Below are 12,112 nucleotides of genomic sequence, written 5' to 3'. Positions count from 1 at the left end.
GTGCAAAATTTAAAAACATTCTAATACAATAGAGCAGTTTCCAAAAGTAGCATACAGCATGTAAAGCTAAAGAAAGATAATCATAATTAATACCTTTAAAGTTTAAAATCTTGATTTTTTTTAAAATCAAATATTTATAACTTTAATACATACAGCTTAAACCTTATACTTGTTTTCTCTTGTGAGAAAGCAATCTTACAAAGCTAACAATCCTAAAAAATAAAGAATTAAAATTTAATAATTTAATCTAACAAAATTTCTCTCTTTATCCTTTTGCACTCTTTATATGCAACTCAAATCCATCATATAATATTCCTATAATACTCTTGCCTCAAACAATGACGAACAAACTGCTATTCTCATTTAATTACAGACCAAATCTATTCAAATTTCTGAATTTTTAATTTTCATTTCAATTTCAAATGGAATTAGAAGAAGAAACTATCTTTACTGTTATGGATCTTTGTAAATTTGGAGTTAAACAAGAAATACAAGCACAGTATGGATATTGTGAACGTGTCAGGAAAGAAAGATCTCAGATTTCATTCCACTGCAAATATCCAAAATGTCCTGCACATTTTAATGTTGCAATCTTGGATCAAAATAAATACAAACTAATCAAAATAGTTGAAGAACATGATCATTCCGCCCCAAATGACAAAAGTCAATATTCGTCTGTCTTTTATCGCAAATATTTAGAACATTACTTCCAAACAGATGACAATCAAAGAGCGATAGCACAGCTAAATGCATTCAAAGATCTTGAAATTCCTCTTACAGGTCCGTCCATTCCAGAGATGTACGCTCAAAAACCACGTGCAATCAAACGATTTGCAGAGAGAATACATGCTCTTCAAACTAGATATTCTCCTGACGATGTTGTGTCATTGCAAATCTTTGTTCAGACAGTACAAGAAGAATCTCCAGATGATCTCATTGCATTTGAAGTCTCAGACAATAATATGTGTTTCTATTACGCGCCTTTTGAAGGCAAAGCTTATGCGCATAGTATCAAGACATTTCATATAGACAGCACCTATAAATTGTTGCGATCAAACATTCCATTGTATGCATTTACTGGCAAAATCAAAGATTTTCACATTTTCCCTTTTTTATATTTCTTTTGTCAACCAGACACTTATCAAAACATTCAAGTTTGCGTGTGCGCCTATCTCAGATGGGTAACAATTGAGCCAGAATACATTAGCATGGACTGTGCTCCACAGATAGCTCAAGCAATAGAAGAAAGCATTCCACAAGCTCAAATACTTTGGTGCGGAGTACATGTTCTTCGTGCAATTCTTCGCAAATCAAATAAGTTTTCTTCTCAAGAAAAATTTGAACAATTCTATAATTTGATGAAGGATTTAGTCTTCAAATTAGATGCAGAACATGAGGAAGAAGCAAATGCTGCCTATGATCAAGTTCTGGAGTTGCTCGACACAGATCCAACAGCATCTCAATACTTTAACAGACAATGGCGTTACAACATATCAAGATGGATTGCTCGTGACAGGCGTGAAGGCGACGCAACTAACAATATTGCCGAAGCTCATTTTAGAACACTCAAACATGACTATTTTCCTGATCGAAAAAATCTCAGAATTGATGATGTTATTATATAAATTTATACAAAAGTGATACCATCTTTCGTTATCAAACTCAAAATTGATCAAAATCCAGCAGATGACCGTGTTATTAGGATCATGGAAAAAGCAACTAACGCAGAAATTGATGTAAAAAGACAAAGAAAAATCGAGAGTATTTCAATGCTCAATAGATTGCTCAATGCTGTTAGTGATGACTCAATAGATCCCACTAAAATATATCCTACCTTGAAAGTATTATTACAAAGAACTCATTTTATTTAATTTTGATTTTAATTTTAGATTAAATTATTAAATTTTAATTCTTTATTTTTTAGGATTGTTAGCTTTGTAAGATTGCTTTCTCACAAGAGAAAACAAGTATAAGGTTTAAGCTGTATGTATTAAAGTTATAAATATTTGATTTTAAAAAAAATCAAGATTTTAAACTTTAAAGGTATTAATTATGATTATTTTTCTTTAGCTTTACATGCTGTATGCTACTTTTGGAAACTGCTCTATTGTATTAGAATGTTTTTAAATTTTGCACCTAAAAATGCGTAATACTAAAAATTAAGGTATTAATTATGATTATCTTTCTTTAGCTTTACATGCTGTATGCTACTTTTGTCTTTGAGACATTCCATGATTTAAGTTAAGAAGCTTTAAAAAAATGCAAAAAAAATGTAATAAAATAAAAAAATTTTTAGTATCGATAATCTGAAATATGTTGTTTACTTAAGCCGCTCGCTTCGCTCGCGGCTCAGTTTAGTAGTTTCGTACAATCTTTTTTCGAATCTGTTCTTTTCTTAAGCCGCTCGCTTCGCTCGCGGCTTAGTTTCGTAATTTCATACAATTATTTTTCGAATTTGTTCTTTTTGTCAACCGCGAGCGAAGCGAGTGGCTTTTTATTTTTTAAAAATTTTTTCTTTCTTTCTTACTTTTTTTTCCCTTACTTACAAATTTGATATTAACTTACCAAATCTCTCTATCATATAATAATAAATTAATCCATTTTTTGTTTTAAATCTGACACTTTACATTTCTGACATGTACACTTGTCACTTTTCACTTCACCTCACTGGGCGGGTTTGTGCCCCCCTCCTATATATAGATGATGTCAGATATTCCGCGATTAATTAAACATTGTTTAAATCCTGAATGGGTTAAACTTCAATTTAAAAATGAAGATTGTGAATTATTAAATGAATATGAAAGCCAAAATAAGCTAATGAGGTATAAATATAATGATAAAGAATATTTAATTTCATGGAATCAATGGAGTCATAATCAAAGACCTCATAAACGAGAAGAAGAAATTGAAAATAATGAAATGGAAATCATTGATGACATTAAAGAGGATGGAATTCCTAAATTTTGTAGAAAAACCTTTAGAACTAAGTTAGGAGCATATAAACGTAGAGTATTAAATCCTGAATATCTTAAACATCAATTTAAAAAGGAAGACTGTGAATTATTAAACGCTAATGAATATGAAAATGCTAAATCAAAACTGAGATATAAATATATTGGAAGTGATGAAAGGTGTAAAGATAAAAATAAAGTTTATTCAGTTTCATATAATAACTGGCACATGTTAGGGATAAGAAAACATTTAGGAGATTATGGTAAAAGTTCCGAATTCTTCAAATCTAGTATGTACGAGAGAATAAAAGAAATTAGAAATAATTATTTTCATGAATGAAAGATTCACTACCATAATGAAATAAAAAAATTTTTTAAAAATAAACTTTAAAAATTCATGTCTTACATTTTTGAATAATTTATTTTTTTAATTCGTAAGAAATGAACAGCTCTAAATTCGTGACTGTAAATCAATTAATGGATAAACTTTCACCAATTCTCACCCAGTTTAAACAAGTAGACGTTTATTTTGATGATTACATACAAAGTTTATTTTATAAAGGTAAGTTTAATATTAAACCTATTGCTTTTGCATTTGATGGTAAATTAATCGAAAATTCAAAAATTTGGGAATTAATTCCGGATATTGAATTTATAACAAATATTAAGGATAAATGGTTTAAACAACAAAACCACCTCACTAAAGTTCTTTGTAGATTAATGATTAAAACTGAGGAAAAAGAATTTAACGGGTTTAAATATCATCCGTGTAAAATTTTAGAACTTGGTAACGAAAAACTTCAGAAAAAATTAAACGATAGACTATCAAAAGATAAAGTTGAAAGAGTAAATAAACTCGCTAAAGGTAATGGTAATGAAGAAGAAGAATTTGATGAGTTCAACATAGAACTTTAAGAAACTAATGATTATTTGAATTTATGAAATCAATTATTTGATTCATTCTTTCTTCAATCTCTTCTATTCTTTTTGTTAAATCATTAATTTTCATTAATGAGGTGATTCTTGATTGAGGAATAGATTTCAAACTAACCACTCCTTTTATTTTTGAAATTTTGAATCCATCAACTTTAAACATTTTATTCAATTTACACGTTGTCAATTCTTCAAATAATTTTTTATTATTAGCATAATAGTCATTAAATTCTTCAACAGATGAAAAAATTTTTATTTCAGTAATTGGTTTAACAACGTTTATTTTTTGTTGAACATTTTCACTTTCATTTATTTCTTCCTCCTCTGTTTCATTTATTTTTAAAATCGGTTTCATTTATCATTAAATAAAAATTAGAATATAAGTGATGAAATATATTTTTTTAATTAATATTAAATCAGAAATGGCGGCAGGATTCTTTAAAAAATTATGGGATGGAATTAAGAAAGCTGCGGGTTGGGTTTATAAAAAGATTATTAAACCCGTTGCAAACTTTTTGGCACCAGTAGCGAAAACGGCAGGAACTATCATAGGTGGAGTATTAGGTACTAAAGCAGGTAATCCGGCGATGGGAGCACAAGCAGGTAACGCAGTTGGTGGAATAGCTGAAGGAATACTTAATAAATAGGAGGTAGATAGTGGAAAAATAAATATGAGATCCTATGGATCATCTCGCCGCTTAGCGGCTTAAAATTATTTTTATCTTAGTATCGGTTGTAGTCTTTGATAAACTTTTTCTCCTTTATTTAAAACTTCTCTTATTGGGGCAGCTTTTGGTGTTATTGATTCAGCAACGTCACTAATTGCTTCTTTATTCTTAAATATCCAATTTGCCCCTTCTTCAATGTTTCCCAAACTTTACTCGCTCCTCTTTTTACTCTATCCCACAGTTTCTTAAATATACCTGCAGCCATAGTTGATTATTTCATTAAAATTAAAAATTCATTTTCATCTTTTAATTTTGATTTTTTATTTATTAATAAATGACGACTAACTATTTGGTGCCAAACACTAAACCGATTAATGGAAATGTGTTTCATTCATTCGAAAAGATAAATGAAATATTCGCAAAGAATGACGGTAGAAGATATTATAGAGAACTTGAAAGTTCATGCTATGACTCTGATGCTCCATATTTTGATGATAAACAAACTCATTTAAGAATTACAAATCCAGCTCATGATGTGAACCAATTAGGTGACACATATATTAAACGCAAAGTTAAAGCAACTCTAGTTTCAAATAAAGCTTTCACATGTGATGCCGCTTTTAAATGCATGCGTTTATTCGTTGGTTACAAATCATCAAATCAAAGCTTTAAACAATTAGAAGTAGAAACCGAAAGAGGTGATGCCGGTTATCTTCAGATGGATTGCGCCCGTGAATCTTTCGCATTTGCAACATATAAACCAAAATCAGAAAGGAAAGTTAAAAAGTTTGTTCATTCGTTATATAATAATGTTCAAAAATATGATAACTCAGTATGTGGTAAATATATTGACCCTTCAGAAGTTTTCAAGAAAGCAAATGAAGAAGTTGATGTCACTTTTGATACGATTATTCCGGTAAATGATTTGTTAGCATTTCAGGCGTTCGATGATTATCCTAAATCATTTGGTGATATCATTCTTAAATACATACATCCTGACCTCGTTCATTTTGTTGCTGAATGGTGCTCTGTAAAGTATGCATTTTATGTCAAAGATATTATGGACTCCATAGACAAGAAAGTTCATGAGAAATTAGATGAAGAAGAACTCGAAGATACAGTAGAGAATGCCAAACATTTGTTTGAAGAAGAAGTTAGAAAAATGCGCGAAAAACAATTAGAACATGAACGTGAGATATGTTATGGTTATAGAGATTCTCCATACGAACTAGACCAATGGGAACAAGAAGATTTAAAGAGAGAATTTAGAGAATATGAACTCGCTAAGACAGCATTAGAAACTGCAGAAAAGAAGTTAAAAGTTTGGGGTCGTTTTGTACAAAAATATTGTGAGTAAATGAACCATTTATTTTTGTCATAAACGACCAAAAATATATTTTATCGTTAATGGTTTTTAGGTTATTCAATAATTAATTATTTTTGAATAACTGAAGGTGTCACTACGTCACCATGTGTCACCTGGTTAATTAACTTCTTTTAAAAATGATGACAACATGACATTTAGACAACATCAACAAAGGAAATTTGATGCAGTCCAAAAATAAAGTTAGTTTTAAAATTATTTTTATTATTTTATTCCTATATAAATGACAGCAACAAACAACAACAGCAACTATATCGTTTCTGATGAAAAAGTTATTGATTCATTAGCTGAGGAATTAGTTGTGGCAGAAACTAAAACCCTCAACGAAAGAATTGGTGAAAACAAGATTGATTTACATAACTACCTCAAACATGATGGAGGAAGAGGAAGGAAAACTGGTATGGCTTTATTAGTAAATAAAATTTCAAATTTAACGATTATAGATGTTGATATCAATAAATCATACAATGATGAACTTAAAGAAACAGTTAGAAAAGATATTTTATCAAAACTTTCGGATAAAGATGTTATCGTTAAAACCGCTTCAGGAGGTCTTCACATTTATTGCAACACTAATTTCTTCTATTCAGTTTCGAACAGAATGATTAAATGCTATTCCTGCAATGATTATGATATTGACATAATGACTTCTATGGATGATTCAAAGCGTTCTTTAGTAGTTATGGCTGATTCAAGAGTTCGCAAGAATGCAACAGAACCAATAAAAACATACTCATTCATTCGTGGAAGTTACGATTCAACATTAACCAGAACAGTGAATGATATATTAAATGATTTGAATATTAAGGTAAGAGTTGAACAAAAGAACGAAGAAATAAAGACTATCATGAATGAAAACAAAGATGTAAACATTGACGATAAACTTGCCCAGAGCATAGTTGATGGCATCAGTGATTTTGAAGTACATAATGACGGTGGAAACATGAATTTAGAAAAAGTTACATTATTCACACTGTTTCAAGCAATTAATTCGTTACCTAATCATTTAATTAATGAAGCATACGATAACGTTTATAACTTCTGCAATTTAACTGAAAATGCAAAAAGTAATTTTGAAAAAGCACGTAGTAGATATGCACATTTAATGACTTCTCCATTTGTTTTAGTGAAGATTCTAAAACTATATCAAAAGGAATATTATGATGAATACGTTTTGCCTTTATTACGTAAGCCAAAAATAACATTTGATATAAAACTTGATGACTCGTTTTTGATAACAGATATTAGACGCAAGGCTGAAAATCATCAGTATAAAAACAGTTCTGAAGTAATTGAGGATTTATCACGTGTAATCCGTTTTGTAGATTGTGGAAATAAATATTTCATTCAAAAGGACTATAATATCCACGACAAAATGAATCAAATATCATTCGTTCTTCAATCAAACATGAAAGAGTCACTCAAAATGATTAAATTATTTAAAGAAGAAGGTAAAACAATAACAGCATGGGATGTACTACTAAATCAATTATCCTCATTAACCGTTAAGGGTGTTTGCTTTAAATCTGATTCCCCAGATGTTTTCTCAACGTTTCAAGGTTATAAATACAACGTTCTCGAAAAGCCTGATTACTCAAAAATTGAGATGTTTATGAATTTCATTAAAGAAGCCATTTGTGATAATAACGATGAAGTGTATAAATACCTTCTCGGCTGGATTGCATCAATGATTCAACATCCTGGAATCAAGAATGAAACAGCAATTATTTTGAAAGGACTTCAGGGAACAGGTAAAAACAGATTTACAGACATTATTTCTGAACTTCTCGCCGGTTATTCATGTAAAAACATTACCGAAATAAGTGAGCTAACGGGTAATTTCAATTCAGTAGTTGAGAATAAAATGTTTCTTGTACTTAATGAACTCAAGAATGTAGGTGAAGATAGACTCGCAAACTTCAACGCTTTGAAATCAATTATTACGGATAATGAGATTAGAATTAATGAAAAGAATCAACCCAGAAGAACTGCTCAGAATGTTGCTAATTTCATTTTCGTAACTAATAACGTCTACCCTGTCAAAATTGAAGTTGGAGACAGAAGATACGTAGTTTTAAGAGTTAATGGTAAATTTAAGGGTCAATTTGATTACTTCAAGAATTTAATGGATTCATGCACTAAGGAATTTTATGATAATTTACTGACGTATTTTATGCAATATGACCTTTCATCATTTAATGTACGAATCATACCGATGACTGAAGCCAAACAAGATTTAATTGAATTATCAACAAATCCTTTAGATGAATGGATAAATACACATTATGATGAACTGTGTGCAGGTATGACGTGTAAAAATGCTCTATGCTGCAAACCATCAGACATGAAAGACAAGAATTTCCAAATGAGCATTAAGGATAAATGTGATAGGAAACAGAGAAGAATAGATGGTAAACAAACATGGTGTTATGTTTTGAAAGAAGAAATGAAAGGATTATATAAACAGGTTGAACCAAACGATAATGAGGATTCATTTACTGACGATGAAATACCTGTAAATGAGCCGCTAAGCGGCGAGACCTGAAGGTCTTGCAGTATAAAGTATGATTGGAATTTATTTTTGCATTAATCCTGCTGTGATGTCTATATGTCATGTTGTCATCATTTTTAAAAGAAGTTAATTAACCTGGTGACACATGGTGACGTAGTGACACCTTCAGTTATTCAAAAATGATTCATAAATGCCTTCCTCCTTTCGTACCTGTTGTCTAAATGTCATGTTGTCATCATTTTTAAAAGAAGTTAATTAACCAGGTGACACATGGTGACGTGGTGACACCTTCAGTTATTCAAAAATAAATTTTCTTATCATTCAAATTAACTAAAGATGAACTTAATAAAATGATGATAAAATAACTGATAACAAAATTTTATTTTTATATAAATGGATACCCCACAAGCTCAAAATTTACCACGAATCATAACAAGGGAGGAAATGATAAAAATGATGCAAGAACGAATTAAAAACAACAAACCACGAAAACCGAGAAGATGCGGTTATGCAGTAATGATGGAAAGAAGAACCCAGAAGGGTTCGGCGTCTCGAAGAGACGTTGTCGAAAAGGAATAAAAATTAAATTTGGATTGAGTTTAAAAATTCATCTTTATTAAATTCATCTCTTCCAATCAATTTATTTATTCTATTAAATTCTTTTATTTTTGCTTCACTCAGTTTAAGGATTGAACGGTAAGTTTCTAATTTTTCGATTATTTCTTTCCTCTCTTTATCGTTTTCAGTTCCTTTAGTTTTATGGGCATCAGCCCCGCCGCATTGCGGCTTCTTTTTGTAATAGCATATTTTTGATTTAATTCTGTTTAGTTTCTTTTTATATTCATTGTCTGGACTCTGAATCTTAATTGAATCAGGACTCTTGGCTGCTTTGTTGTCACTCATTTCTTACGAAATAAAAAAATTAAATATTATTTAAATATAATGGAGTAATAAAATAAATCGGAATTTCTATTAATTTATTGTCAACTTCAACTAATGCATTGCCGTTAATATATCTAACAAATTCAGCTATTGTGTCAAATCTTCGTCTTCTTTTTGTCATTGATTTATTAGTTTTTCCATAATCGAGATGAATCAAAACTTTATCCCCTTGTTTAAAATTCATGAGCCCCGAATTAATTTGTTCACGTTTAACATCATTTAACTTTCCATTTGCTTTCTAATATATTCCCATTCTTTTGAAATATCATTTTTCATTTCCACTGGTTTCATGTTTATAGTTCTATGCCATGTATTATTGTAATAATATACTAACTGCTGTATGATGGAGTCATGATTTCCATCCCAGTATATCCGACCGTTAACCCCTAACGCATCTCTAAGAGTTCTCATTACCGCATCAACTATTTTATTATGAAACGTATATGGAGAAGATGAGAAGTAAAAATTAATTTGTGGGAAATAATGAGCCATAGCTGCCTGAAATCCTTTATCACCATCACCCCTTATATTATCTACTCTTTCATGATCTAGTAAGTATTGAATAGCTCTTCTTGTTTCCTGTTCTGTTTTCCCTTTCACTGGAATGCAATATAAATATCTAGTGTTAATGTTAATGGCAAATAAATAAGTAACGTTTCCTTTTGAATATTCCAGATGATCGATTTCGTATGAATATGGATATGGTGCAAATGAAGGGCGACTGAATTTTTCCTTTAATGGTTGAATTTTTGGGTCAGTTGGTTTATTTAATATCTTGAAATCCTTTTTAAAATCTTTTTGCTTCTTTAATGTTTGAAATGGATATAATAAAGTGAATGATGAAGGATTAACTGAAGGAAGAGGAGGTACTACCGTTGGAGGTTTTGGTGTTGCAAGTGGTTTAATTTTATCTGCTTTGATTTTGGATGATGAAGTTTTAGTTGTTGATTTTCCTTTCATTAATTCTGGATGTATTCTATTCATTTGTTTTAAATATGCTGTATATAAAGGTTTGATATACTTTCCCGCTTCGAGTTTATGTTGAAGGATGAATTCCAAAAGTTGATCTTCATTTAAAAGTCGGGCTGAATATGGTTTAACTAATGAATCATAAATTAAAGCTTGTGCATCATTTATGGTCTGAAGGACCTGGGCGTTTTGCACCTTTAGCTGTTGAACATTTGCTACTTTCTCTTTTGGTGTTGTTTTCGGCTTTTTCTTCTTTGGCTTTTGTTCCTTTGGCTTTTGCGGCTCAGGATTATATAATTTATATAATTCATCAATATCTTCTTCTGTTAATACTTTATTTTTGAAATCTTTCAACTGTTTAAGTTGTGATTTAGTTTTTCCCTTTGTATATTAGTTAGTATGACTATCTTGGGTACTGTGGCACTGCGTTCCACCTTACCCAACTTAGCGGTTTTGACACTTTACAAAACCGGTAACGTATATTTTACAACACAAACACAAACACCAACTTAACCTTAAATATTTACAAAACCATCTGATACATAAACGACTTCACTAACGACTTCACTAACGACTTCACTACCGTCCTCACTAAATAAAAATAACCTTATTTTAAATTTTTTATTTCATTACAAAGACATGTCCGACTACATTTACTATGACTCTTTCCCAGAACGTTTCCGTGAACTATTCAAAACTCAAGTAAAACTGAGAAACATGCATTTTAACAAAGACAGACCCATTGACGATGAAAGAAACCCTGAATATATTACAATCCCATATGACGCAAAGTTCATTGCATACATTCCTTATGGTCGCAGAGGAACGAAAACTATTTCAACAATGACGAAAAATTATTTCTGGAGCGATGAAGAAAATTGCCTTATCTACATAAATGCATACTTAAATAAAGCTACATATTGTACAAAAGAAGGTTGGACTGGATTTGAGCTCTACATATACGACGACGATGGAAACAGACGTTGTGTATACCCATACGATAATATGTACCATTGTTTTCATCAAGCATTAAACGAATACATAGTCAGTAAGGGTCTCATTCCTGCTGAGTAGAAATGTTATATTTTTGTTCTGTCATTTATATAAAAATTAATGATATCACCACCCTCACACGTATGAAAACATAGCACAAAAATAATGTTTATGTTAGAATGTTAGATCTAACACGTTTTCTAACCTCTTTTCTAACCATGTTGAATTCATTGCTTTATAACTCTCTTCCTTGGTTTCTTTTTAGTTGCTTTCTTCACGTCTGTCTCCAGCTTAACTGTCTTTCTTCTTCGTCCGTAATGATACCAGTTACTTCCACCAGTCAATGGGTCAAATGGTCTTTCGTAAGGGTTTCCATACATTCCATAGGGACCATACGGAAGAACTACTGGTGGAGAAGAAACATTTTCTTTAGTTCCATCGACTCTATTTAAATGCATTGTTTCACCTTTCATCTGGTCATTAAAGTCTTTTGCATGTTTTGCAAACTCATCGTCCTTTCCTAAAGCATTTTCTGACTCAGTCGCAACCAAATTGGATGCTTTATTTATGAGCCCTATTTTATTTAATCTTAACTTCTTTGCAACCCAGCCTCCAATCTTTCCTTTATTTGCATCTAATGTCTTCGAAACTCTTCCTCCACTCATTTTATTTACTGCGTCATAAGCCCCAAGTGCTTTTGCTCCAAATGCTAATGCTTTTGTTCCCATTGCGCCTAAAGCTGCCCAAGCTACCATTTACA

General features: G+C 30.9%; 7 protein-coding genes across 7 annotated transcripts, besides 4 other annotated features; 5 read left to right on the top strand and 2 right to left on the bottom strand.

Moving 5' to 3' along the window:
- Window positions 1-2,690: part of a mobile genetic element that runs on past the window's edge.
- TVAGG3_0333750 (MULE transposase domain-containing protein) lies at window positions 1,209-1,625 on the top strand (the record flags this gene model as incomplete). Its single annotated transcript, XM_001305205.2, has 1 exon — window positions 1,209-1,625. The coding sequence occupies one exon, from the start codon at window positions 1,209-1,211 to the stop codon at window positions 1,623-1,625; it is 417 nt and encodes a 138-aa protein (XP_001305206.2).
- A 2,196-nt stretch (window positions 2,691-4,886) lies between the features above and the next one.
- On the top strand, window positions 4,887-5,909 carry TVAGG3_0333730 (uncharacterized protein; the record flags this gene model as incomplete). Its single annotated transcript, XM_051230562.1, has 1 exon — window positions 4,887-5,909. The coding sequence occupies one exon, from the start codon at window positions 4,887-4,889 to the stop codon at window positions 5,907-5,909; it is 1,023 nt and encodes a 340-aa protein (XP_051100292.1).
- A 250-nt stretch (window positions 5,910-6,159) lies between these two features.
- Window positions 6,160-6,608, top strand: TVAGG3_0333720 (Prim-pol domain family; the record flags this gene model as incomplete). Its single annotated transcript, XM_051230561.1, has 1 exon — window positions 6,160-6,608. A coding segment is annotated over one exon (449 nt), but the record flags the coding sequence as incomplete, so codon positions are not given.
- Window positions 6,160-10,107: a mobile genetic element.
- On the top strand, window positions 7,624-8,481 carry TVAGG3_0333710 (uncharacterized protein; the record flags this gene model as incomplete). Its single annotated transcript, XM_051230560.1, has 1 exon — window positions 7,624-8,481. The coding sequence occupies one exon, from the start codon at window positions 7,624-7,626 to the stop codon at window positions 8,479-8,481; it is 858 nt and encodes a 285-aa protein (XP_051100290.1).
- Window positions 9,031-9,351, bottom strand: TVAGG3_0333700 (uncharacterized protein; the record flags this gene model as incomplete). Its single annotated transcript, XM_001305203.1, has 1 exon — window positions 9,031-9,351. The coding sequence occupies one exon, from the start codon at window positions 9,349-9,351 to the stop codon at window positions 9,031-9,033; it is 321 nt and encodes a 106-aa protein (XP_001305204.1).
- Window positions 10,108-10,751: 644 nt separating the features above from the next.
- Window positions 10,752-12,112: part of a mobile genetic element that runs on past the window's edge.
- Window positions 10,999-11,433, top strand: TVAGG3_0333680 (uncharacterized protein; the record flags this gene model as incomplete). Its single annotated transcript, XM_051230559.1, has 1 exon — window positions 10,999-11,433. One exon carries the CDS (start codon window positions 10,999-11,001, stop codon window positions 11,431-11,433), a length of 435 nt encoding a protein of 144 aa, XP_051100289.1.
- Window positions 11,434-11,579: a terminal%2Cinverted (terminal inverted repeat of Maverick-2 transposon ID:TVAGG3_0333620).
- TVAGG3_0333670 (protein of unknown function, DUF4107 family) lies at window positions 11,580-12,107 on the bottom strand (the record flags this gene model as incomplete). Its single annotated transcript, XM_051230558.1, has 1 exon — window positions 11,580-12,107. One exon carries the CDS (start codon window positions 12,105-12,107, stop codon window positions 11,580-11,582), a length of 528 nt encoding a protein of 175 aa, XP_051100288.1.

The sequence above is a fragment of the Trichomonas vaginalis genome, chromosome V (genome assembly GCF_026262505.1).
Source record: "Trichomonas vaginalis G3 chromosome V, whole genome shotgun sequence".
Lineage (NCBI taxonomy): Eukaryota > Parabasalia > Trichomonadida > Trichomonadidae > Trichomonas > Trichomonas vaginalis.
Note: the sequence above shows the minus strand (reverse complement) of the source record. Positions and strands in the feature narration are given on the sequence as shown.